This window comes from Manis pentadactyla, chromosome 9, assembly GCF_030020395.1.
Source record: "Manis pentadactyla isolate mManPen7 chromosome 9, mManPen7.hap1, whole genome shotgun sequence".
In the NCBI taxonomy this organism is placed as follows: domain Eukaryota; kingdom Metazoa; phylum Chordata; class Mammalia; order Pholidota; family Manidae; genus Manis; species Manis pentadactyla.
In genome coordinates, this window is record NC_080027.1 from 93615248 (window position 1) to 93642850 (window position 27603).

Consider the following 27603-nt stretch of genomic DNA (forward strand, 5'->3'; position numbering starts at 1 on the left):
TACCTCAACATAATAAAGGCCATCTATGATAAACCCACAGCCAACATTATATTGAATAGCGAGAAGCTGAAAGCATTTCCGCTGAGATGGGGAACTAGACAGGGATGCCCACTCTCCCCACTGTTATTTAACGTAGTACTGGAGGTCCTAGCCACGGCAATCAGAGAAAACAAAAAAATAGAAGGAATCCAGATTGGCAAAGAAGAAGTCAAACTGTCACTATTTGCAGATGACATGATACTGTACATAAAAAACCCTAAAGACTCCACCCCAGAACTACTAGAACTGATATCGGAATACAGCAAAGTTGCAGGATACAAAATCAACACACAGAAATCTGTGGCTTTCCTATATACCAACAATGAAACAACAGAAAGAGAAATCAGGAAAACAACTCCATTCACAATTGCATCAAAAAAAATAAAATACCTAGGAATAAACCTAACCAAAGAAGTGAAAGGCTTATATTCTGAAAACTACAAGTCACTCTTAAGAGAAATTAAAGGGGACACTAACAGATGGAAACGCATCCCATGCTCATGGCTAGGAAGAATTAATATCGTCAAAATGGCCATCCTGCCCAAAGCAATATACAGATTTGATGTAATCCCTATGAAACTACCAGCAACATTCTTCAATGAACTGGAACAAATAATTCAAAAATTCATATGGAACCACCAAAGACCCCGAATAGCCAAAGCAATCCTGAGAAAGAAGAATAAAGTAGGGGGGATCTCATTCCCCAACTTCAAGCTCTATTATAAAGCCATAGTTATCAAGACAATTTGGTACTGGCACAAGAACAGAGCCACAGACCAATGGAACAGACTAGACAATCCAGACATTAACCCAGACATATATGGTCAATTAATATTTGATAAAGGAGCCATGGACATATAATGGCGAAATGACAGTCTCTTCAACAGATGGTGCTGGCAAAACTGGACAGCTACATGTAGGAGAATGAAACTGGACCATTGTCTAACCCCATATACAAAAGTAAACTCAAAATGGATCAAAGACCTGAATGTAAGTCACGAAACCATTAAACTCTTGGAAGAAAACATAGGCACAAACCTCTTAGACATAAACATGAGTGACCTCTTCTTGAACATATCTCCCCGGGCAAGGAAAACAACAGCAAAAATGAACAAGTGGGACTATATTAAGCTGAAAAGCTTCTGTACAGCAAAAGACACCATCAATAGAACAAAAAGGAACCCTACAGTATGGGAGAATATCTTTGAAAATGACACATCCGATAAAGGCTTGACGTCCAGAATATATAAAGAGCTCACACGCCTCAACAAACAAAAAACAAATAACCCAATTAAAAAATGGGCAAAGGAACTGAACAGACAAGTTCTCCAAAAAAGAAATACAGATGGCCAACAGACACATGAAAAGATGCTCCACATCGCTAATTATCAGAGAAATGCAAATTAAAACTACAATGAGATATCACCTCACACCAGTAAGGATGGCTGCCATCCAAAAGACAAACAACAACAAATGTTGGCGAGGCTGTGGAGAAAGGGGAACCCTCCTACACTGCTGGTGGGAATGTAAACTTGTTCAACCATTGTGGAAAGCAGTATGGAGGTACATCAAAATGCTCAAAACAGACATACCATTTGACCCAGGAATTGCACTCCTAGGAATTTACCCTCAGAATGCAGCAATCAAGTATGAGAAAGACCAGTGTACCCCTATGTTTATCGCAGCACTATTTACAATAGCCAAGAATTGGAAGCAACCTAAATGTCCATCGATAGATGAATGGATAAAGAAGATGTGGTACATATACACAATGGAATACTACTCAGCCATAAGAAAAGGGCAAATCCAACCATTTGCAGCAACATGGATGGAGCTGGAGGGTATTATGCTCAGTGAAACAAGCCAAGCAGAGAAAGAGAAATACCAAATGATTTCACTCATCTGTGGAATATAAGAACAAAGGAAAAACTGAAGGAACAAAGCAGCAACAGAATCACAGAACTCAAGAATGGACTAACAGGTACCAAAGGGAAAGGGACTGGGGAGGATGGGTGGGTAGGGAGGGATAAGGGGGGGCAGAAAAAGAGGGGTATTAAGATTAGCATCCATAGCGGGGTGGGAGAAAGGGGAGGGCTGTACAACACAGAGAAGACAAGTAGTGATTCTACAACAGTTTGCTACGCTGATGGACAGTGACTGTAAAGGAGTATATAGGGGGGACCTGGTATAGGGGAGAGCCTAGTAAACAAAGTATTCGTCATGTAAGTGTAGATTAATGATTTAAAAAAAAAAAAGCAGTTCCTATGTGGTGACCTCTAATGAGTTCTACACAATGATATAAAGGGCATATAAAAGTGTAGGCAAAGGGTCTGTTTGTGTTTATACAGAGGATCAAAGCCTAATTTGGCTACCCCGAAAATGAACTAAGATACGATATGAAAAAGAACTTCCAACATCAGCACTCTCGGGAAGACTCATGACAGAAGATGATCAGCAAAAAAAAAAAAAATCCAACAAAGATCCACGCACTGTCACAGGTGTAGATGCACTCATCCCACCAGTTCCTGGACTTGCCATGGGAATGATGAAGGAGATATCTAAGCTGGCCTGTGCATACAGTAAAACAAAAATTGGACTGGATCTATACTGTTGGAACTCAACCAAGAATTAGGAGAAGTGCAAATTGTAGCACTCCAAAATCTTACCACCACAGACTATTTACTGTTAAAAGAACATATGGGATATGAACAGTCCCCAGGAATGGGTTGTTCTAGTTTATCTGAATTCTCTCAGACTGTTTAAGTTCAGTCGGACAATATCCACCATATCATAGATAAGTTTTCACAAATGCCTAAGGTGCCTAACTGGTTTTCTTGGTTTCACTGGAGATGGCTGGTAATTACAGGTATGCTTTGGTTAGGTAACTATATTCCTATTATGTTAATGTGTGTGCACAATTAGTAGTTTAAAACCTATCCATGCTGAAGTTACTCTACAAGAAGATATGTCAAAGAAATAATCAATCTTCCCAGGTTTTCTTCTGCCTGCTACTTCTATAGCTTTTCTTCTTCCTACCTAATCACAACCTTTAAATAGAACTCGTGCCACATGTCGAATTTACCGAGTATCATAATTCTTCCAAGTGGTAAAGACACCTCAAGACAAATGCTGGGCATAGAAGCCACAGGGCATAAATATGCAAAGAAGTAAAAAGCTAACCTTTTCAAACAATAAGGTTTCTCTCTCACTTACCAACTTAACATTTCCCTGTATGGCCCCGGAAGATGACTGGTTAGCCAGAGACGGGTAGGATTCCTCAAGGGAGGAACAACCTAAGACAGGCACAGTCGCAGGGGGCTATCAGGTGAGAAAATGGGGAGCAGCAGAGGTGAGGCTTAGAACCTCCCCCCTCATGTTCTGAGAGAAATCTTCTGCATACATGGATGTTTATTGCCCTCGTCTAGCTCGGATTAACACATAGTCTGCAGGCACACACCTGATCATCTACATTTGCTCTCTTACAACACTAAACTCTGTTTTCTACCTTTATCTCGTATCTACCTACCACTTCAGCATTTTATTAAAAATAATAATAATAGAGAAATGTGGTATCCACATATAAATCAAGTTTAAAAATCAAATGAATATTCATATTTGAACTGACTGTGTATAGTTCATAATGCATGAACAAAACCGAAAGCTTCTGTGATGACTGCCCTTGCACTGTTCACCATGTAACTTATTCACTATGTAAGAATTTGTTCTCCATGTAAGAATTTGTTCGTTATGCATCAGAAGATTGGAGACTGACGAAAATTAGGCTTGGGGTGGATTAATGATTGTGCATTGAGTATTGACCCCCCTATACAGAAATTTATTGTGGTTAACAACTATTTGATCAATAAATATGAGAGATGCCCTCACAAAATATATATATATATATATATATATATATATATATATATAAACACACTTCCAATTGTAAAATAAATAAGTAACCAGGATGTAATGTATAGCATAAGGAATATAGTCAAAATATTGTAACAACTTGGTATGGTGATACCTGGTACCTAGAATTATCATGTATATAAATGTTGAATCACTGTGTTGTACACCTGAAACTAATGTAATGCAATACTGTTGTCAACTACTGTTCAATAAAAAAAAAAAAAAAAAGAAAAATAGAAAGTGTTGAGAAGAGATTGCATTTTGGAAGTAAGGTACTGGAGATTATTTTGTAAGGCTTTCTGTTCACTTATACCTCTTTGCTGAAGCCTCAGTCTATCTCATCACATTAATTTTTTTCACTTCTAAATTTCCATTTTATCTACAGTCTCATTCGTGTAATTTAGTATTAAATTGTTCTCTAATTTTCCCATGAGTAAATTTTGTCTCCTTTAAAAGATTTTTATAACTCTCACATAGTAAACATGTAGTAGGCCTTTTTAATTGAGATAATTCACATACCGTAAAATTGTAAAGTATACAGTTCAGTGGTTTTCAGTATATTCACAAGGCAATGTCACTATCACCACTAATTCCAGAACACTGTCATCACCCCCAAGAGAAACCCCATTCTCTTTAGTAGTTACCCCCATCATCCCTCCCCCAGCCTCTAGCAACCATTAATCTACTTTTTGTCTCTGTGGATTTAAGTATTCTGAACATTTCTTTTTGTGTCTGGTGTCTTTTGCTTAGTGTATCATTCACATTGTAGCCTGTATCAGCACCTTATCCCTTTTCGTGGCTGAATAATATTCCATTCTAATGTAGTGTACTTTTAAAGTATATTTCTTGATTGCTTGTTTATAGTGGTTCCCCATGAAAGTTGAGACAACATGGTAATGGAAAAAAAAGCACTTTCAAACAGATACTTGCCTTACATATCTCACAGCAAGGATCCAGGGAAGTGGTAACTGTGTGAATAAAAATGGTACCTTATGTTCATCTTGTTAATTTCATCATTGATTCTTTAAAAAATCAATTTTATTGTGTAATTGGTGCATATCATTCTAGAAAATTTAAACATAGATAAGCTTCCCAAAGTTCACTTTATAATCTTATCTCCAGGGCATAACTACTATTAATTTGGTCAATATAGTTCCATGCTTTTTTCCTATGCATGTATTACATGTATGTGTATATATATACTATATTTTTCCATTTGCATAATAAGATAATGGTGAACGCTGTTTTGTAACAAAACAATATATAATGACACATTTTTTTAAAAGTTTGTTTCTTGTGCTTTTCTCTTCTAAAAGTTTTGGTGTCAGATGCTGTAACTTGGAAGATTTAACAGTGTTTTTTATCATTAAAGATGATGAACTCTAGGCCAAAATTGTTTTCTGAAGGGCTTAGTTGATAGAGTAGGTAAAATTTCTTTCATTAGTATATTTTTCAACATGCTGATAAAACTGCTTCACTAAATGAAACAAAACAAACCAGCTCCACCTTGTTTTTTAATTTTTCAGGAATTTACATTCTTTTATCATTCCAGAGCATAACAGGTTTCTGAAACAAGGAAAGTAGTAATACACAGAACGTGGGTACCTGCTTTTTCTCATGGTAACGTGGTAAGGGGTTTAGCTAGCCCTCTCTTTTGACTCTCTTTTTCCTGTTTATTTTTTCGTTCTTCCATGAAAATAAGAAGAGAGTTGATTATTTATTGAGAAAATGCCTTTTTCACTTCCTCTATAAAATTTAAATAGCTGTAAATTATCACCCTACAGCCCACTGTAATGACCAGACTATACTTTAAAACATTTAAAATTATAGGTGATATATAAGTATAGGTGATATTTAATCTTTAGAACTTGGGGATATACTTGTCTATAAATTTAAGTGGATGGAATGAGTTTTAAAAGTATTTCAAAAGGTGTGATGCCCTAATTTTGTACTAATCGTTCCAGTCTAGGAGGGAAATGTCATGATTGCAAAGGCAGTGGCCAGCAGGTGGGGGGCCCAGGGGACCCAGGCTGCAGCTGCTGGGTGAGCGGGAGGCACAGCCCCAGGCACTTCTTATGGCCATGCTGTGCTTGGTGTCCCCTAAGTGCCGTCCCCTGGGTCAGCCCCTTGGTAGTTTAGAAAGTAAAGTAGCCACTCCAGCAGAGCAGGTGGGCAAGGGCCGGCTGTGGAGGTGGCCAGGCGGGTGTGGCGTGGTTGCCACAGGCAAGGGCCTTCAGGCCGTGGGCAAGCTGGAGCGCCGACCCCCTGCCAGTGCTGGGGGAGGAGAGCCAGCCATGGCCTCTTGGCATGGGGCAAGGCCCAACCAGAGCGTGCCTTCCCTGTGCCTCCGCGCCCTGCCATCAGGCTGTGGCCTGTTCCCACTCTGCAGCCTCCCGTTGCGCATCGGGGCTCTCCCCGCCTTCTGAGGCCTGAAGTTCATGGGGCTTGCTTGATAAGCTTTCTTCACTTGCTGCTGGTACAGAGCATCCCTTTGGTTTCTGTTTTTGCTGATGAATCTTCTCAGTCCCTCTGGATCCTGGTGCTCTGGAGGAGCCTCTGGGTGTCAGCTAAAGAAGCAGCTTCCTCTTCTGTCTCCAGCTGCCCACCGCTGATCTCATTCCATTACCACCCCAGTCACTTGTGTAAAAACAGCCGCATCATGCCCCCGGGTAAGTGGCTCAGATGGAGCACAGAGACTCTGCCCTGGGCCTTCTGCAGCCTGTCCCCACTCCTCACCTTGGTAGCACGATGGCTCTTCCAGTTGCTCAGACAACAAAATCCATGTTCCCTCCAATTTCTCGCTTTCACGTCCCACATGTTTCCATCAAGCAAGCCCTGTTGACTCTACCTTCAGAATATAACCCTCACCTGCCATTTTCGACTACCTCTGCTGTTGCCCACACAGTCTGTTTTACTGTCATGTCTCATTTTGCGTGCCGTATTTCCTGTCAATTGGTCTGACATGCCTGTCCTGTCACCTTACATAGTGACCACAATGGTTTTAAATGACATAAGTCACTTCACTACCCTGCTGAAAATCTTCCAGTAGGCACTCTTAAAAAAATGGAGGTATGATTCATATAGCACCATTTAGATGTGTGCAATTCAGTGGTTTCTACTATATCCTCAAGGCTGGGCAGCCATCACCATTAATTAATTCCAAAACATTATTATCGCCCTGTACCTATTAGCAGTCACTCACCCGGCCCCTAGCAACCACTGGGAGGTGATGGGGGAGATGCTGGTGTGGGCAGATCACAGTTACTAGTCCAACCCAAACTCTACCTTCCCATTGCCTCCTCTTTTTCCATCCCGCCTCCCCCCATGTCTTCTCACTCTCCTCCTACTTCCCTTTCCCCCTCCCTGATGCTGCTCAGTCCCAGAACGAGGCAGCCCTGGTTCCCCTCCTGCCTTCACTGTCATCATCTGCTGACCTGTTCACTGCCCTGCATATGGTCTTCTTGTGGAGTCTGTTCTCCTTCCCCAGCCTGGCCCTCCTTCAGGCCCTCACTTCATGCCTGAAGCACTAACTTCCAACTGTAGGCCATTGGAAAGACTCTGGCTTTTACTCCAATACATACTAACCTAAACGAACAGTGGCTCTTAGGAACGTTAAGGCTGTCATTGTAAATATGACAAGCTGCAGGACTTCCCTAAGGTAGTCTGACTAGTTATTAACAAGCTTGCTGAGGACCCAGATCACCAGCTCAGGAATCTGCTGCAAGATCACAGCGCCCAGGGCCTGGAGGACTTCAGTGCAATTACCACAGTCAGCACAGAACTGGTGCTCATCCTTGAAAGGCAGGAACAGATCCACTTCTGCACTGGGAATTAATACCAATGGTTTTCCTGTGGCTTGGGGATAAGTAATCTTAAACAGAGCACATCTTTCATCATTCTATTTTGTAATTATACTTATAAATAAATGAAACTGTTGTTTTCCAGAAAGTACAAACCAGATCTTCATTAAAGTTTGGGTTACTATGGTTAAGTAGAGCGTTTCCTAATATTTTCTGCTATAAGAAATAGCCTAGAGTGGAGGGTGGATCCCTCCCACTTGAGTAGCCAGGTAGCCCACTTCTCTGAGTCTTTTCCTTCATTTAAAAAGAGAAAGTGAGAGTTACCTTTGCTTATCTGAGCATTGTTGTGAATTTCTGAGATACTGTGTGTGAAAGCACCCTGAAAGATGAAGGGTCCCAATGAGGCATGGTGCTGTCGTTTCACGGAATAGCCTTTTATTTGTTGATACAGTGTGTTTAGTATATATGCTGTGTATTAAATATTTCTGTAATTTAATAAACACCTCTAAGTCTGTTATTTACAATGAAAAATTATTTTTTGAAGTATTAAGTTTCAAAGAAAGTTTTGGTATGGAAAAGTAGAGGAGAAGTATTTTTTAATGCTAAAGTGTAAATTATTTATTTCTGTCTTCAAATGTGCTTATATGTTTTCAAGAGCAGCAACAGGGTAGAATTCTGTGAGCTTAGTTAATCTTTGTTATTTTTTTCACTGCTTTCTGATTTTTATGTAAGTTTTAAAGTTCTGCCTTCTTGGCTGAGTGGAGGCCTGGAACTGTGTATCTTCATGTAGTACAGTGTATCACAATGTAGAAAGCTGGATATAATCACCTTGAAAGCTTGTGAGCTCATACTAGGAAACTCTACAGTTTTATTTTTTCCATGTTTCATTAATTTTTTCAACTGTATCCATTGTTTTAATTTTTCTGGGTTACCTTCTAGTTGTAATGGGTTCCCTTTAATTTTTCTAGTTTTCTGGATTATTTTCTATGTTGTACATGTTTGTGTGAGTTAAGATTGCTGGTTGTAAGAACTGGGGACTTGGATTACCTTAAGCAAATATGGTTTTGGTTTTAGCCCATCTGGAAAGCCCCCAGCTGAGCCCTGACACAGTGGGACTTCTCTATTGGGAGTGTCCTCCTCCACTCTCACCAGGGCTTTGAGGCGCCCCTTCTCCAGCCCCCGTCAGCTCCACCTCCTGTGCCTCATGTGGCGCCACCTTTCCTACAAGGAAGGACCTCCTGCCTAGGCGGGCCACTGGCTCTTGGCAGCCATCGTGGCTGTGATTGCAGCACAGATGGTACTCATGTAGCTTTCTTACAGCCCAGCTTCTCCCGAGGTAGCATAGATTCAGTAATGCCCTTCACAGGGTGTTCCCTGCCCCATCAAGTCTGTGTTCCATAGCCTTTGCCTTCTCATTATGTGATTAGTAGTATTTGCACAGGATGCATGATTACAGTGGGATCACTCTTTCAAATTGCTTGTTTTTTTTATCCTGGGGTGTATTGGTTTGCGTGAGGTAGGGCTCGCCGGGTTGAAGGAGGGAGGCAGTTACTGACTTGGATTGCCATCAACTGCTTGCTTGCTTTTCACTCAGTTTCTTTAATACCATGAATTATTAATGTTTTTTTTTGATAATTTAATAGGTGTGAAAACTTGAATTCTTTAGTAGCAGTGTTTTAAAGATACATTGTCTACTTTTACAAGGAGAAAGACTGTTAATAAGTTTTAGATTTAAATCTTCTGCTGTCCTGAATGTTTATATACCGATCAGATAAGTTTAGCCTAACAGCCAATGATTTTACTTAAACCATATTGATGAAGGCATGCTTTGAAGTAGGTATTTAATTTGATTAAAATATTTTAGGCTTAAAAATATAGTTTTTTGAATAGGTGATATATGCACATGGTATAAATATTAGATTTCCCTTCAAGTTCTGGCCCCATTTCCCATCCCTATCTTCATTTATTTCTTATGTATCCTTCCACAAAGAGGCTGTGTGCAGATGAGTACACGTCTGACAACCTCTGGTTGCCTCACAGGATTGGCAGGAAGGTCTGTGTAGTATGGGTATAGCACATAGGAAGAACATGTCAAAGAAAGATTTAATTGGCTCTTTTGTGTGAACTGGTTTAACTGTATGCCCAGGACCACCAGGGGTTCTGCGGGCACTGTTGGCAGGGGCACAGGGAGCCCAGTGGGTGGAGCTCTGGAGCCTGCCCATTCCAGCCTGGACAACCGAGCGGCTTTGGTGTGAGTTTGCACTGAGATCAAGACTGTTTGGGGAAGGAATCCCAGGTGAATTAAAAGTGAAGATTGCCAATGTGCACAGTGCTAATAACTATGCTTCTCTCTGTGTCCGTGGGTGTTTCTTTCACACGCAGGGCTAACTGTGTCTCTCTCTGTGTCTGCAGGTGTTCCTTACAGTGTACCTCAGTAACAACGAGCATCACTTCACAGAAGTCCCCGTGACCCCAGAAACGATATGCAGAGATGTGGTGGATCTGTGCAAAGAAGCTGGCGAGAGTGACTGCCATCTGGCTGAAGTGTGGGGTGGCTCTGGTGCGAGGCCCAGGCAGCCTTGTGCTTTAGCTGTGCTTTTATTGTTACTGGTTTTGGACACAGCATGGGCAGTGCTCACATTTGTCCACAGAGAAATGAGAATAACATGTCTTTCAGGCAGTGTTCTCCATCCAGCTTTGTTGGAATATGAAGTCTTGTTGCTGTTTTCTTTTTTCTGAAATATACCAGACACCACAGTATAAAAGGTCAAGGGACAGGCAGTCTGTATACTTGGGTGGAAGCTTCTGGGGTGTATGGTAAAGTGTATGTTGCTCAAAAGTATCTGTTGTATGCCTAGGCTTTACTTAGAAATATGAGGCATCCTGATTGCTTTGCCTTGCCCTCTCTAATTTCTTGTAGGTTTTTAGGGAAAACTATTGCTTATTGAGTTACTGTGGTGGCAGAAGGTAGTGGTGAAATCATAGGCATTATTTTAAACCTTGAAATCAATCCCTCAGTCCCTCTCTGTATTTGGAGTTCTAGCATGGGACAACATGGTTTCTTTTCAGCGTCTTTATAGATACGAGAGTACTTAACCATAATTTCTGCCTCGTTCCCACATAGCCAGTTGAACTCCCACCGTTTCCCTTTTCTCTCCTGGGGTGCCAGTGTTCCAGCACAGGTTACACACTGTGTTGATTTGGGTCATCCATTCCTGGTATATGACTTGAGCTGAGCGCTCACCTCTCACAGGCAAGACCTCTTGCTCATCCAGTTGACTGTCCTACAGGTGGGTGTTCTAGAGGGCCTCTGCACTCTCCCTGAATTGCTCGCTTCCTTTTCCCTTCACAGAGGCACAAGATCAGACCATTCACATAAAGGAGCCCAAATGATCCTTTTTACATGAGACTTTCCTGTTTGAATTCTTTAGTGGCTTTACCCTCTTAGAATAAAATCCAAATGCTGATCTTCAATTGTGAAGTCTTACAGATTTGTTATCTTTTGTCATCTGGTTCATCTTGCTTGGTGCCTCCTGCCTCGTCTTTGTGTTCCTGAATGAACTCTGCTCTTTCCCACTCGCCGGCTCTGCCGCTTGGATTCCAGCTAAAATGCTCCCTCCTTGGAGAGGTTTTCTGAGTGTGCTGCTGGGGCAGCCCTGGAGCTCTGTATTCCATCATCCTGATTTAATCCTCCGAGTAAGGCATGCGGGTGGTTCTTCTCTGTGTTTACTAGTTTATGGCCTCTTTAATCCTGGATTAAATACATGCGAGCTCCCTGAGCAGAGACCTTGCTGGTCTTGTTCATTAGTGTGCCCCCATGGGGCTGGCAGGCGTCCTGTATCTACAGAGCATTGCATTCAGCAGGGTACCTTGCTTTGCAGGATGATGGCCTCCTGATGTGAGCTTGCCATTCCCTTCCTCTGTATGTACCTTGGAGTTTCCAATTTCCTTGGAGGAGGGCTCTTTCTGTCTGCCCAGGCTCACTCACCCTCTCCCTGGCACTCCCATTCTGATTCCACCTACTCCCTTTTCTCTCTCCTGTCTTGCTCACTTGAGTTCAACAGCCCTTACTATGTAAGGATGATGTTTAAAGGATTTTATTTCTTCTGACCTTTTTAATTAAAAAGAAGGCAGATAACACAGAATGTGCTTTTATTTTTGTAAAAGAGGAAACAACATTGCACATGGAAGTCTGTCCCCCAGGCTCATCCTGATTGCTTGACGTAATTGCTTAAAATTTTAGCAGATCACTTTTCATACTTTTTCTCTGCGTTTATAGTAACAACAGAAATAAATAGTTTTGCATGTTGTGTCTTTGCTTTTTTTTTTTTTTTGTAAATAACACATCTGTATCCTGTAATTTACTATTTTACTTTACAGCGTAGCTTGGAGATCTTTTCAGATTAGTATCCCTCATCAACAGTTGATAGGATAATATAATTTTTTCTAAGCTGACAGCTGAGGTTGCCATTTTTTTGCTTATTGGCCATTTGGATTTTCATTTTTAAAAAATTGATTCTCTTTAGCCTTTGCTCATGTTCCCTTTGGTTTTTGCCTTTTCTCTCTTGATGTGTAAGTATTAAAAAAGAAGAAAAACCTCTATTCTGTATCTTAGGCCTAGAGGTGTGTTATTTTTAAAAATCCTTTCCTTACTCTCCAAGGCTATAAACGTATTCTCCTGGTTATTTCATACTGTGTTAAAGTCTTTTCCTTGCCTCTCTTCTCTACTCTTCTCTGCCCCTATTAATTTTTGTGACTAATGTGAATTAATAATGATATCTTTCCCAAATGAATTTTTTTCCCAAAGTGTATTTTCTTACATGCTTTATCGAACAGTTGGCTTCCTCCTTCCTGATGTGAAACATCACTTCATCTATGTTCTGTCTTACATGAAGTAATGTTCCTATATGCTACGAAACTATGAATTTTAATTACTGCAGTTTTATAATAAGTTGGGTCTCTTTAAGGCAAGTGCTTGTTCTCCTTCTTTAAAAAAAATCTGAGCTATTCTTGTCTGTTTTCCTTTTCAGATAAATTTTAGAATTACCTCAAAAGTTTCCATGAGAAATTCTGTTGAGATTTTGATGGGTTGCAGTGAAACAGTTAATTTGAGGGCTGTTTGTATGGTGTTGTAAGTTAAGAACAAGGTCTTGGGTATCAAAATTCTGTCACTTTCACTTACTAGTTTTATAACTTAAGGCAAGATACTCAACCTTTATGATCCTCAAGTATCCTATATGCAGAGTTGGAATAAAAATTGAACCTGTCCCATTAGTCGTGTGACAATCCGGAGCTAATATTTGAAGGAGGCTTAGTATAGCCCCTGGCATCTTATAGTGCCTATAAGTAAGAGCTTTTATGTTTGTAACTCCCCCTTGGTGGTTGCAGATTGTGTAAGTTGCCCCATTTAAAAAATAGTAAAATACTGCTTTTATTTTGTTAGTTTCTCAAATTTCTCATTTTCGATCACTGACAATCTTTTGAAATGAGTAACTTTTCTTTGGTATCTCCATTTCTTTACTACCCACCCATCTGTTTGCTCAGAGGACATTTCTTGTATTCCTGTTATGTGCTAGGAACTGTTTGATTCTGAGAGTGAGGAAGCTGTCCTGCTTTCAAGCAGAAGCAAGGATCAGCAAACATCTCCAGGAACTGATGGTTGCGCTCTGCTTGCAGAAGGGTGCTGGGGACAATCATCATTGCTAGGGTGGCATGTTCAACGTCACATTGTCATGAACGCCCTGACAGAGAGACCCGTGTGGCTGGAGTCTGGGGTGTTAGGGGCTTTGAGAACCTCTGTTGTGTCTGTCAGTTTGTGCAGGTCTGCATGACCTTTGTCATCCCAGGCCATTGGGACCTAAGTTCCCACACCTTCCAAGAAGGTCCAGTCCAGCACACACTGCAGGTTACTTTACCTCCTATGAGTTCTCTCTTTGCTCCTGGGACCTGGGAATTTCACTTCATTCTTTTTCCTTTTTTTTTTAAGTAAATGTGTGTGTGTATGTGTGTGTGTGTGTGTGTGTGTGTGTGTGTATTTTGGTGAGAAGGTGGAAGGTCTTCTTAGAATTTCTTTTGGGGTGTCTGCTCAGTTATGGGTGTTCACTTTTGGGGGAGTCTTGTTAGGATCTTTGTGGTTTATAGAGGGAGGTTATCTATGTCAACTCAGTATGTTATGTTACTATAAATAGAGCCAGAGCCTAACTTTGTGTGCTGCTACCAAGCAGATTTGTTTCAGGGTTAGTTCACAGAATCAGCTGTTGAGTGCTTGGCTTCTCTGCTTGCTGCCCATGTGGTCTCCTGAAGGCAGTTAGACAGTGTCTTTGGTGACTGACAAGTGCACTGGGTTTTCTCAGGCTATTTCCATACTCATACAAATAATTACATTGATTTTAAACGGTGAATCCTGAAACAGTACGTTTGGTTTTTATATCCAGGTCCCTTGATATTGGAAGATTGAGAGGAGAGCTTCAGATACACATTTTCTTCTGAAGGCCATTGCTAGGATTTTTAGCTGTGCCCTTTGTTTTGTCTCTAGAAAGTTCTGACAGCTGGTAGTCTCACTGGAAGTGTAGCCAAATAGCTGTATTTCCAGTATAGTAAATTGCCTTTTGTTTGGAAATAGATATGTCTGATTTTTTTTTTAAACCCAGTTGTAAAACTGTAATTTAAAAATAGCCTAATACATAGTAAGACTAAGTCATTAAGAAAGTTGTTAATTTTTCATTTATATACTTAGAGAATCATAATCATTAGATTTAGAAGGGGCCTCAGAGACCATCCTATGTAGAAAATTTTGAAACACAGAGGTTCAGTGGCATGCCTGCAGCTTGTAAGAAGCCCACTGACTGAGACTCTGGAGTTTCTGACAGCTGGCCAGGTCCAGTCTTCTGTCCAGGGCTCCAGTGAGGTTTGATACTAATTATGCATGTGGAAACTCTGTGAGCTGTCATTTCCTAAGGGTTCTTTTTTTTTTTTTTTTTTTTTTAATAATTATTTTTTATTGAAGGGTAGTTGACGCACAGTATTACATTACATTAGTTTCAAGTGTACAACACAGTGATAAAACATTTATATACATAATTCTAGGTTCCAGCTATCACCCTACCAAGCTGTTACAATATCTTGACTATATTCCTTATGCTATACATTACATCCCGGTTACTTATTTATTTTACCATTGGAAGTCTGTCCTTTTTTTTTTTTTTTTTTTTTTGTGAGGGCATCTCTCATATTTATTGATCAAATGGTTGTTAACGACAATAAAATTCTGTATAGGGGAGTCAGTGCTCAATGCACAATCATTAATCCACCCCAAGCCTAATTTTCGTCAGTCTCCAATCTTCTGAGGCATAACAAACAAGTTCTTACATGTAGAACAAATTCTTACATAATGAATAAGTTACATAGTGAACAGTACAAGGGCAGTCATCACAGAAACTTTCAGTTTTGCTCATGCATTATGAACTCTAAACAGTCAGTTCAAATATGAATACTCATTTGGTTTTTATACTTGATTTATATGTGGATACCACATTTCTCTCTTTATTATTATTATTTTTAATAAAATGCTGAAGTGGTAGGTAGCTACAAGATAAAGGTAGAAAACATAGTTTAGTGTTGTAAGAGAGCAAATGTAGATGATCAGGTGTGTGCCTGTAGACTATGTGTTAATCCAAGCTAGACCAGGGCAATAAAACATCCACGTATGCAGAAGATTTCTCTCAGAACAGGGGGGGTGAGGTTCTAAGCCTCACCTCTGTTGATCCCCAATTTCTCACCTGATGGCCCCCCTGCGACTGTGCCTGTCTTAGGTTGTTCCTCCCTTGAGGAATCTTACCCGTCTCTGGCTAACCAGTCATCTTCCGGGGCCATACAGGGAAATGTGAAGTTGGTAAGTGAGAGGGAAGCCTTATTGTTTGAAAAGGTTAGCTTTTTACTTCTTTGCATATTTATGCCCTGTGGCTTCTATGCCCAGCATTTGTCTTGAGTTCCTAAGGGTTCTTTTAACGAAAAAGAAATTGTCTAAGATGCTAAGTATTTCCTACCTTACTAATGCGCAGTTCGCCTGAAGGATAGTATGTAACTTGCTTGTCTTTCTTTTGCCTGCAGATAATGTGATTTCTGCTCATTTCTCTTAGAACGACCTGTTGCTGACAATGAGCGAATGTTTGATGTTCTGCAACGGTTTGGAAGTCAGAGAAATGAAGTCCGTTTCTTTCTTCGTCATGAATGTGTCCCTAGCAGGGACATTGGTGGGTGGCATTTATGAATCATAACAAAGATTTGAACTTGTATTTCATGTAGTGGAGTATCTGGGGAAAGCTGGCATGTGATCAGGAGCCAGGTGACTTGAGGGGGAATGGAGGTAAGGAAGTGGAAGCAGTAGGGGTGGACTGGTCTTCTAACACCTGCCTGTCATGGGTTTGGGGGGAGTGGCAGGTTTTGACTTTGTTTTATTTGAAGATGGGGAGTTTGCCAATAGTTTTTAATGCCACGAGAAGGAGTTAGTAGAAGCAGGTGGTTGAAATGCAAGAAATAGTAAATGCCTGGTGGGCAGGTCACAAGGAGGTGCCCACTCCGCACTGGCAAGGGATTCTTAGGCTTGGGGGGTCTTGTTGTGTCCTTGTCAGCATGGCTTCAGTTATCAATGTGCTCCATGGAGCAGGTTGGGCCTTCTTGTCTGAGAACATTGTTTTCTCTGAGAGGGAAGGCAGGATCCCTCTGGAGGTGGTGGGGAGTGGCCAGGAGCATGGGCTGTGGTGGGGAATTAACAGGCCATGGGTGCTTGCTGGGGAAGCAGAGTCCTGCTGGGGTTGGAGATCTTAGGCCAGGGGAACCCAGCAGTGCACTGGATGGTTGCAAGAGGAGAAGATGGTTGGGTTGACTCTCTGTTGGAGTTTTGCCAGACCAGTTCAGGGCCTGGAGAGAGAGAATTTTGGCAAGATGGCATCCCAGCCAGTGGGGAGGCAGTGTAGAGAGGAGAGACATAGGGAGGAGCAGACAGGATTGCAGGCTGCCGTCCTCGGGTTCCGAGTGGGTGCAGTGAGGAATGGTGCTCAGAAAGCAGAATGCTTGGATACGGCTGTCGAGGTAGACATTCTAGGTGATGTGCTCCTGGGTTCGGCCGTAAAGTGAGCCTGAACTCAGTGGAGATGAGAAAGGTGCAGAGTTGAGCTAGCCATGTCATCCAGAGTGAAGGCAGGACTTGGAGTGGAGGCACGATGGGGTCAAAGGTCACAGTGTGGTGTTTGAGGGTTGTGAGTAGAGTTCATAGATGACAGCGAGGAGCTGGGAAGGTCATACGTGGAGGTGGGGGGACAGTGGGCTGAAAACAGCATGCGCTGTTGCTGGGTCCTTGGAAGGCTTGTGGAACACAGGAGGACAAGGGGTTTTGAATGTGAGACCTGTGGGGAAGCTCTGTTCTCAGGGCCCCTAGTTGGAGCAGGATTCCTAGGTATTTTTAAATGGTGAAACTTTTAAAATGGAAAGTTGAGAGTTTGTGACTTTAGCATGTAAGTCTTAGGAGTGAGAAGGTGGGTGAAAGATGTTAATTATTGAATGTTATAAAATCTCAGATTTATTGCTTTAATATAAATGTCCACATGGTACCCAGCAATTAGAAAATTTAAAATTTTGAGTATGAGGGAATGCCAGAATTGACTTAGTCTGGCTTCGTCTACTCTTCGGATGGGTTAAATGACTTGTCAGAGGCCATACACCTAAGGCAGAGCCTGGAGGGGAACCTGAACTGCCTCAAACAAGGCTGGCTTCAGTGTCTTTCAGTGTCATTGGTGTCTGTAATTTTATTTTAAGTAAGCATGCAATTTTCTCCTAAGACTTTTTTATAGTTTTAAGTTGAATCTGCATCTAACTTTTATTTTGTTCTTTATTTACTGTAGACATCTACTTGTGATAAGTTTGTTGAATTTTACCCATTTGTCTGCTAGTTCAAATATCTTCCTGTATAGTACTCAGTTAATTATTAAATAGCCTCTCAATAGTGCAATGTGTAGTTTCAGTGTGTCTGTAATGTGAGCACTACAATCTGAAGATAAAGAAGCTGTTTTTACATTGGCGCAAATCACCAGTGCCACATAGTGTTTAAATTGGGCTAAAACAGGTTTGCTTTTCAGTGTCCTTTAATGAGGTATATGAAGCTTTTCACTGTAGACATCTAGATTGCGGATTAGGAGACTCATCATATTCTTTTTCCAAATTAACCAGGACCTGTGACCCAGAATGTATATGAAGTTATTTTTTAAAATTGCTTTTTTTTCTCTAATGATGTAGGTAAACATGCTAGGGAGAAACTGGTTGAATGCTCTATCTTTGAGGCAATGAAGAAAGCAATTATTCTTAAATGATAGATTCTTTTTTCTTGCAGAAATATTGTGACAGATTACCTCGGCTATTTTGTCAGAGAATTGAACAGTGTTTTAAAAATAAAACTAACACGTTAGAGAGAGGTATAAGTGTGATACCCGACTGAGGATAGACATACTTATTTATTGGTCTGGGAATTTGTGCTAAGCTTCAAGGCAGGTACACAGACATTTGATTAAAAAATTTTTTTAATCTTAAATTTCTTGAGAAATAATTTAATAATTTTTCTAATTTCTGTAAAGTATAGATATAAGCTTAATTTCATGTATTTTTAAAAGTCTCTGTTGATACTATTTATTTCTTATAATGTATTAGTTTAAATTTTCCCTTTGTGATGCATTAAATGGTACTGAGAGACCCGTATATTTTGGCTTGAAAAATTATTTTTTAGCCATAAGAGCAGAATACCTGGTGTTTTCCAGTTAGTATTTTCACAAACAAAGAATATGGACATTTTTTGCTTAACTATATGGGTAAGTACTTCATAGTATTTACGAATTACCACAGAATGTCCTCAGTAAACCAAATATCAGAATGCCACTAGTTCTATTTTCAGTTGCTTTCTTCCTGTATAAGTTACTGTTAATGAGTGCAAGAATGGATTGATTTAATTTTCACTTATTTCTTTAGTGAAACCATTCTTGATTTCACTACTGAGTAGCTAAGTGGAGAACTAAGAGAAACCATAGGCAAATGGGGTGAATTACCCATAATCAGAAGTACATTTATTCTGTTAGTTTCTCCCCCTTTTGTGTCTGAATTGTACAGCTTTCCTAGGGAATAGTTGGCATGTGATAGATTCTAGTGCTAACTCTTCTCTGTGCCAAGTAAGGTTTTCCAAAACAGGCTGAATTATGAGATCTTAGCCCCATAGAAAATACCCTTCTTTTAAGTATCCTTTCAACTTAAAATGTCAAAGAGCAATAATAACAGAACTCAGAAATGAACCATACTTACATCTGTGTTAATGCATTGTTTTTGAATTTTGTGCCTAGTGAGTGGACCAAGGTCTCAGGATACAAATTTAAAAAGAAATGGTGTGGAAGTTCCTGGTGAGCATCGGAGGAAGGGGAACAGCGTAAGTGGCGGCCTCACCTCTGCTGTACACATGGTGGTGGCCTTAACCTTGGGATCTCATTCATTGTTACTTCGTTACTCATAGGCTATTAAGATGGCCCTTTTTAAAAAGGCTATTTAAGATTTATTTCACATAAATGATTAATTTTAATGACCCCTACATGGTTGGTTATTTAAAGAAGTTAGATGCTGAATATATCATAAATTCAGAACAAAACAAATGTTGAACTAATCTGAGGAAGGATTTGTGTTTTGTGATTTTGTTTGTTGCTGTAATCTCTCTTAGAAAGTGGAAAATTACCTATCAGTGGTCTTGCTATTGCATATGGGTTTTAGCAGGTATCTTTGGGGGCACTTGTAGACGTTTTCTTTTCAGAGCTTATTTCTTTGTAGCGCTGTTAGGGATTACTAAATTACTTTTCTCCACTCTACAGGAAATTTATGTTAGAATCCCAATTATCTGAAGTGCCATTTGTTCCTACACTACCTTTCTACAAATTGTTTTTGTTCCTCTTTGATTTTAGTTACTTTCCAGTGATGAAAGGCTGGTGTAAGAATGACAGGAATGGGCTTGGCCATTAGTAGGATTGGGGTGTATCTTGACACAATGTATTTCTCTCCCCTCACTGGGTTTTTTTAAGCAACTTTATTGAAATATAACTGACATTTAATTAACTGCACATAATTTCAGCTGCATGATTTGATAGGTTTTTGACATACAAACACCTGTGAAACCATTGCCATGATCAGGATAATGAACATACCCCTCGCCCCATCTGTCTCCTGGTGTCCTTTTGTGCTCCTTCTCTGTTTGTCTCCCTCCCCATCCTCAAGGCACTGCGAGTACATCCACTTTCTGTCACTACCAATTAGTTGTATTGATAGAATATTGCGTAAGTGGAGTTCATCCAGTATGTAGTCTTTTTGTCTGAATTTGCTCAGCAGAATTATTTTGAGATTCATGTTTTGTTATGTATATCATAATATACATATTCCTTTTTATTGCTGGGAGTTAATTCATTGTCTGGATATACCACAGTTACCTATCCATTCATCTGTTGAAGGACATTTGGATTTTTTCCAGTTTTTGATTATTTCCTATCAAGCTGCAATGAATATTTGGGTATAAGTCTTTGGATGGCCATATGCTTTTGTTTCTCTTGAGTATATACTTAGGAGTGGAATGACTGAGTTGAATGGTAGATGTAGTTAACTTTTTAAGAAGCTGCCAAACTGTTTTCCAAAGTAATTATTTCATTTTACTTTCCCATCAGAGAGTTCCAGCTTTTCCACATTCTTGCCTACACTTGGTATGGTCATTCCTTTTAATTTTGGCTAATAGTTGGGTGGTGGCTTTCATTTGTGTTTCTCTAATGGCTAATGATATTTGGCTTCTTTTCATGTGTATTTACTATTTGTGTATCTTTGGTGAAGGATTTGTTCAATTCCTTTGCTCATTTTTTTCTCTATCGGTTGTTTGCTTTCTTACTATTGTATTTGACAGTTCTTTATATATTCTGAATCCAAGTCTTTTATTAGATATATGATTTGTAAATATTTCTCCCATTCTGTGACTTTTTTTTAACTTTAGCAAGGTATAATTGATGAATTTAGAAGTTTTATAATTTTAGGTTTTACATTTAAGTTTATGATCTACTTTGAGTTAACATTTGCATATGGTGAAAATTAAAGTTCATTTTGTTTTTTGTATATGGATATCTAATTATACAAGCAATATTTGTTGAAATGACTATTCTTTTCTCCACTCCGTTGCCTTTTTACCTTTGTCTAAAATCGTTTGCCCCCTATATGTGTGGGTCTGTTTTTGTACTCTCTATTCTTTTCTGTTGATCTATTTATTTATCTTGATGTCAATATTACACTCTGTTGGCTGCCAAAACTTGGTAAGTCTTACAGTTAGGTAGTGTAAGTTTCCCAGTTTATTCTTTTCAAAGTTGTTTTGGCTATTCTAGACCCTTTGCACTTCATACAGAATTTTAAAATTTGCTTGTCAGTGACACAAAAAAAGACCTGCTGGGCGTTGTTCAATCTGTGGATCAGTTTAAAGAACTGCTGTCTTGACCGTGCTGAACTTTTCAATTCATGAGCACTATGGCATGTCTCTCCATTTATTTAGGTCTTCTGTTTCTCAGCAGTGTTTTGAGGTTTTCGGTGTACAGGTCTTACACATCTTCTGAAGTTATTCCTAAATACTATTTTTTATGCTATTGTAAATGGTATTTTTTAAGGTTTTTTTTTCCCAATTTTTTGTTGTTGGTAATACGTAGATGTGCAACTGATTAAAAAAAATTTTTTTTATTAAGGTATGATTGATATACACTCTTATGAAGGTTTCACATGAAAAAACAATGTGGTTACTACATTTACCCATATTATCAAGTCCCTACCCATACCCCAATGAATTCACTGTCCATCAGTGCAGCAAGATGCCAGAGAAACAACTTCAATTTTAAGAAGAGCTCTGTGTCCTCTCTGGTTCTGGAGACCACACTTAAGCCAGCAAAAATGGCCTTGGACTACAGCATCCTAGACATATTTGGTACAGCTGATTTTTTACATGTTACTCTTTTGTCCTGCAGTCTTGCTGTATAACTTACTTGCTCTGAGAGCTTTTTTGTAGATTCCATAGGATTATCTTCATAGAAGATTGATTATGTTGTCTGTGAGTAAAGGCAGTTAATGTCTTCCTTTCCTATCTGGGTACAGTTTCTTTCTTTTTCTTGTTCTAGTGCACTGGCTATACCCTCTAGGGCCATATTGAATAGCTATTTTGAGAGTAGACATCTTGCTTTGTTCTTGATAACCCAATATATCATGAATTTTTTAAATGGTAGTATCATGTTTTTAAAGGGTGTTCTGATGTCTGTATTCTAGGTTTTCTGCCATTGCCTAAATTCCATGTTTAGTATCATCAAACACTACTTTCCTAATATAAATTAACTACAAGGTAATTCTGAGTTGTTCCATTTATGTCACTACTGAAACTATTAATTTTAAATGTACAACTTAGAGTAAAAGTTGTAGTTTAAATGTACAACTTAGAGTTGGTTTGTATATTAGTTTTACATCTTACGTAAAGTGGGGTATCAGTATAAAAATTAATGATCTCTTTAATATTGTGGAATAAAAATGGCTAAAGAATTTTGCCATGGTTGTTTAAGGTGAAGCTTATAAATGGACCTTTGAAGAAGACTCTGTGACCATTTTACAGTAAGGTGGATTGTTTGTGTTTGATTTATAGGTTAGTAATCCTAGGATGGATTTGACCCTTGCTGAACTTCAGGAAATGGCATCTCGCCAGCAACAGCAGATTGAGGCCCAGCAACAAATGCTGGCTACTAAGGTAATGTGTTGTTTTAAAAGACCTGACTTGCCACTACTGTTGTATATGTGTAAAGCCGTTCATATTCTACCCTCATTATTAAGCCAGGTACCTCACAGATAAGAGTTGATATTGTCAGCCCAAAAGGTACCTGCTATGTAGTGCTTTCTCCTCTTTACTGCAGCATTTTTGGAAGTCTTTAAGTTGTCTCACTTGTTGATATTTTCCTGACCCCTGATTCTGATCAAAGTTAACCACACTCTACTGGGTATCAGTAAAACAGGAAAGGCATGAAGAAGCTTGCTAGTAGGAGCTACTCAGGGCTAAGTTTGCCCTGAATCATCATGGTAGCAGAGGTAGTTAGAGTCTGCAAGTGCTAACACTGTCCCTTTCTGCTACTTGGCACCAATAACAGGCTGCTTGCCTTTATTTGGGAACATTGTCTACGCACAAGCTTAACCTAGTCCTCTTCTTGAACAAGCACCAAATACAAGATGCCTCTGTTAATATCAGAACCAGTCTCACTTCTGCTTCTCCTGCCAGCCATAGGCTTCTAGTCTAAACCAGATATCATCTGACTTTTTCTGTGAAGGTCTATATAGTAAATATTTTAGGCTTTGAAGCCTGTTTTGTCTCAGTTCTGCAGCTGTAGCATGAAAGCAGCCATAGACAATAGGTAAATGAATGGGTGTGACTGTGTTCCAGTAAAACTTACAAAGATAGATAGCAAGCTGGATTTTGCCTGCAGGTTCCTTGCCAACTCCTGGACTAAACTCAGTATCTGCAGCTGACAAGTCTTTTAGTGACTTTAAGCTCACTGAAGCGAGGGTATGCAGCTGATGGTTTGACATAGCAGATTACCCAGCAGGGCTTTGAAGTAATGGCCAGGGCTTTTATAAGGTGGTTTTCAGCATGCACTATGGCCTTCCCAGGGTTCTTATGCATCCATTTTCTGTTTTTGATGCTGGACACTGGCTTTTTCAAAATCATGTGCATCATTGCTTCTCAAGCTTTACACGGATAGGAATTACCTAGGGATCTTGTTTAAAATGCATATTCTGATTCAGTAGGTATGGGTGGGAGTCTGAAATTCTGCATTCTGACAAGCTCCCACATGATACTGATGCACCAGTCCTTGAACAGCAAGGACATAAATTCAAGTAAAAAGGTTGATAACAGAATAATTTCTTACCTTGGGGTCTTATTTTGAAGCTATTTCTATGGTATTTATATATTTAGGCATGTTAATCTGAGAAATTTACCCTTGATTATAAAGGTGTGGCTCTATTACTCAGTTTTGGTTAAAATTCTGATACATTAGAAATAAAATTTTAACTTGCATAATTGCAGTTTTCTAAAGGCATTAAATAGTTCTTTAGCTCTTTTCTAACTGTACCATTCAGTGCCCACTAGCCATGTAAGGGGCTGTTCAGAGAGATTCACATTTCATTAGTTCTCACTGTAGCCCTGTGAAGTGAAAATTATGTAATTTGCCTGAAGTCTCATAGGTAAGTAAGTCATATAGCTCAGGTCTGAATCCAAATTTGACTCTAAAACTTACCGTTTATCAACTTCCTTACCCTGCTTCCCACCCATGCACGAGCTCCTTCTTAAACTTGTAGCTGTAGCTCATAAACACTAGCTCAGGGATTACTGCTTGCTTGCTTGCTTGCTTGCTGAATAAGAACCACTTGGATTAAACATTCAGATTCCTGAATTTTAACCTGCTGGAGATTTTAGGGTTGGGTGCAGGAATGTCTGTTTTTCACAGACGTCTAAGGTGGTTCTGATGGCAGTGTGCAGGACAGATGGTAAGGCCAGAACAATGCTGCACTTCAGCCTCAGCATCTCAGGGTTGTGCTTAGGTTATTTTGGGGTTAGTGGTAACCCTGTTTAAAATTGTATGCCTGATGAGGGCTTATGTCTTTAGGAGCAGCGCTTAAAGTTTTTGAAACAGCAAGATCAGCGTCAACAGCAACAAGCCGCTGAGCAGGAAAAGCTTAAGAGGCTAAAAGAAATAGCTGAGAATCAGGAAGCTAAGCTAAAAAAAGTGAGAGCACTTAAAGGACACGTGGAACAGAAGAGGCTAAGCAATGGGAAACTTGGTGAGTTGCTCCTAGTATGGTTACCTTAGCACCCAGGACCCGAGGCTGCTTTAACCCAGGACTGAGGACTGTGCCATAAACTGTTGGAGTGTAGGAAAGCACATCGGTGTAGAAATTTATGTAAGTTTACCGTAGTAAGTAAGGAGAATCAGATGAGACTTGTGTGTAAATGACTCGAAGAAAATTTGTTTTGAGAAGTAGAATTCACTGGGGTTTTGATGCTGCTGGTTTCCCTGGATTGAATGTAGCTGCCCAGTGTTTTAAGCCATGATTCTATGTTACCTTTGGAAAATATGAGAGTAGTTTATTTTTTCTCGCTAAACACTTCTTGGCTGAAAACTTGAAGAAGCAAGAATTTTTATTCATATTATAGCTCCATCTACCACTGAAACTGAGATTAAAAGTTCTAAATAAATTTGTTTCTTAAATTTGAAGTTGGTTTAATATTATTCCTAATACAAATTTTGTTAAAGATACATTCAGAGAGTCACAGACATTTAGAGATACCCCTGTTGATTTCAGTTGCTTATAAAGATACAGGTTGGTTCTAGGACATTTATGAGACGTCCCCTCTTCATAGAAAGTTTATTGTAAAGTGGGGTTAACTGGTCCATTCTTTTCAACTATCATTGCTTTTCTTGTTCCTCCATTCTAGTGGAGGAAATTGAACAGATGAATAGTTTGTTCCAGCAAAAACAGAGGGAGCTCGTTCTAGCTGTGTCAAAAGTAGAGGAACTTTCAAGACAACTTGAGATGCTCAAAAACGGCAGGATTGATGGCCATCACGACAGCCAGTCTGCAGTGGCTGAGCTCGATCGGCTCTACAAGGAGCTGCAGGTAGTCCTGGCTGCTTACGAAATGCAGTGGGAACTCCTTTCCAGCAACACAGAGTTGTCCATATAAGTGGCAGGAGGGCTGGATTTAAGTTTCTTTTTTTTAAAGGGGAGAGGGAGAGGAGGACATAAATCCCATAGAATCTAGAATAAACTTTATAGTACCTCAGACAGGAAATTTGAGGTCTTCCTTATAACCACAGCAGTGGTCTAACACTTAATTTTAAACCACGAGATGGGGAGCGTGGAGGGACCTTACATTTTTAGAAGTTATATAATAGTTAACTATGTGATTCTCTCTGAGGGTTATTCTTCCTACTCCTTGGTTACCTCTTTTCTCCCCCCATTTTATTCAGTTGAGAAACAAGCTGAATCAAGAGCAAAATGCCAAGCTGCAGCAACAGCGGGAGTGTTTGAATAAGCGCAATTCAGAAGTGGCAGTCATGGATAAGCGTGTCAATGAGCTGAGGGACCGGCTGTGGAAGAAGAAGGCGGCCCTACAACAAAAAGAGAACCTTCTGGTAAGTGGACTGTCTTGAGGGTGGGGAGGAGGGAAGAAGAGGACAACCCAGGGAAGTCACCTAGGCCAGCATCTCTTCTTCGGCATCCTTGCTGGTGTGCACCCAGACGAGAGCAGAGCTGCGGCTCCCCGGGAGAGAATTTCCTGTTCTCACAGATGGTAACATTGTTACCTGTGTAGTTCTGCTCTCCTTTCTAATATTTCTAATAAAGTGTGGGTGAGAGTTCATCATGGAGTGTTTTTGCTTGGAATGTTCTTGGAGACTGTTTGGCCTAGATCCTGAAAGTGCTGATCTTTACAGAATTATGAAAATTTCATGGCCTTTTCTGAGTTTGACTCTTTTTCCCTAAGGTCTCAGCTGATGGAAATCCACCCCAGCAAGGGGGATCGGCGCCTAGCCGCGTGGCTGCAGTCGGTCCCTATATCCAGTCAGCTACTATGCCCCGGATGCCCTCTAGGCCTGAACTTGTGGTGAAGCCAGCTCTGCCGGATGGCTCCCTGGCCATGCAGGTGTCGGAGGGGCTGATGAAAGTACAGACACTGCCCAGCATGAGATTGGGGGCTGCTTCACAAATAAAAGGTAAAAACCAGTCCTTCCCCCCTTAGCTCCTCCCTGTCCTCACCGTGACTTTTCCCTAAGTTTGAGTTTTAAAAGGATGTCTTCCCATCCCTTGTTCATGTTTAGCTCTAAGAGTCTCCTTACATTCCTTGCTAGCACAGTGGTGAGTTTGCTAAGGTTTCTTAACTGTAAATAATACAGTTCTGTTTGAGAAATGAAATAAAATATAATGTTTCTGTGAATCTGAAAATTATTTTGAATTCCTTCTTGTTAATAAGGAAATTCTGACCTGATACTAATAACTTGAGAGCTTTTCTTTCTGTGTAGAACACCATGAATGTGTTAGTCGTGTCATTTTTACAGAATATAAAGTGGTGAGTCCATTCTGTTGATGGTGGGTGTTTACTATTCATATGTGCTTATGCATGAGAATTTGTCTACTGATAATTTTTAGAGTAAGGTAAACATACTGGGAGATAAAAATGAAAATAACAGAGCTTCATCGTGTTAATGTGCATTCTGTATAGTCCCTCAGGTATATTTGGAGGAACAAGCCAGAGTTTTGTGATGAGGAGAAAATGAAGGGAAATTTTAGGAAAAGTAATGTAAAGACACCCTTTAATGACCTTATCATTCAGACCCCCAAAGGACAAGATAACAGCCAGGATTGTGTCTCTTCCTTAACCACTATCATGTGTAGAAAATAGCAAAATTTAAAAGTATTAATTGTTTTGTGGTAATTACTATTGGGAAGCAATACTGGTACACAGTCTGGGTTTTATTGTAGAAAGAGTTATTCTTGTTTTGTTTCTATAAGGAAAAATAAAAGCTGTGGCTTTGAAACTTAATTACCAGTGTAGAAAAATCCTGAACACACGGCCTAGACAGTGAAAGCTAGTGGCTGAATTTACAAGTTAAAAGCCCTTTGCCATTGGGTAGTGCGTGTCACTGTGGTGTCCTTAGGTAGGGTGTACCCGAGAGCCTGCAGCTGCTGTACTGGGAGCCGCTTCCTGAGTGTGATGGCGGCGCTTTCTT

The 27603-nt window shown here is 40.0% G+C and overlaps 1 protein-coding gene across 6 annotated transcripts in view; it reads left to right on the forward strand.

The window, feature by feature from the left end:
- The window catches only part of TP53BP2 (tumor protein p53 binding protein 2), a 79532-nt gene that overhangs the window by 27473 nt on the left and 24456 nt on the right, over nucleotides 1-27603 (forward strand). For 3 of the 6 annotated variants that reach the window (XM_036932095.2, XM_036927352.2, XM_057507823.1), the window contains exons 2-9: nucleotides 10161-10308; nucleotides 15887-16000; nucleotides 19127-19209; nucleotides 22471-22572; nucleotides 24482-24656; nucleotides 25312-25493; nucleotides 25846-26010; nucleotides 26361-26589. In XM_036932095.2, coding sequence (XP_036787990.2) covers nucleotides 15913-16000; nucleotides 19127-19209; nucleotides 22471-22572; nucleotides 24482-24656; nucleotides 25312-25493; nucleotides 25846-26010; nucleotides 26361-26589 — 1024 coding nt within the window. In that variant the 5' untranslated portion in view covers nucleotides 10161-10308; nucleotides 15887-15912. Of the gene's footprint in view, nucleotides 1-10160; nucleotides 10309-10341; nucleotides 11039-15857; nucleotides 16001-19126; nucleotides 19210-22470; nucleotides 22573-24481; nucleotides 24657-25311; nucleotides 25494-25845; nucleotides 26011-26360; nucleotides 26590-27603 lie in introns of those variants that run through there. The other 3 variants (XM_036928162.2, XM_036930584.2, XM_036932815.2) reach the window with 3 other exon arrangements.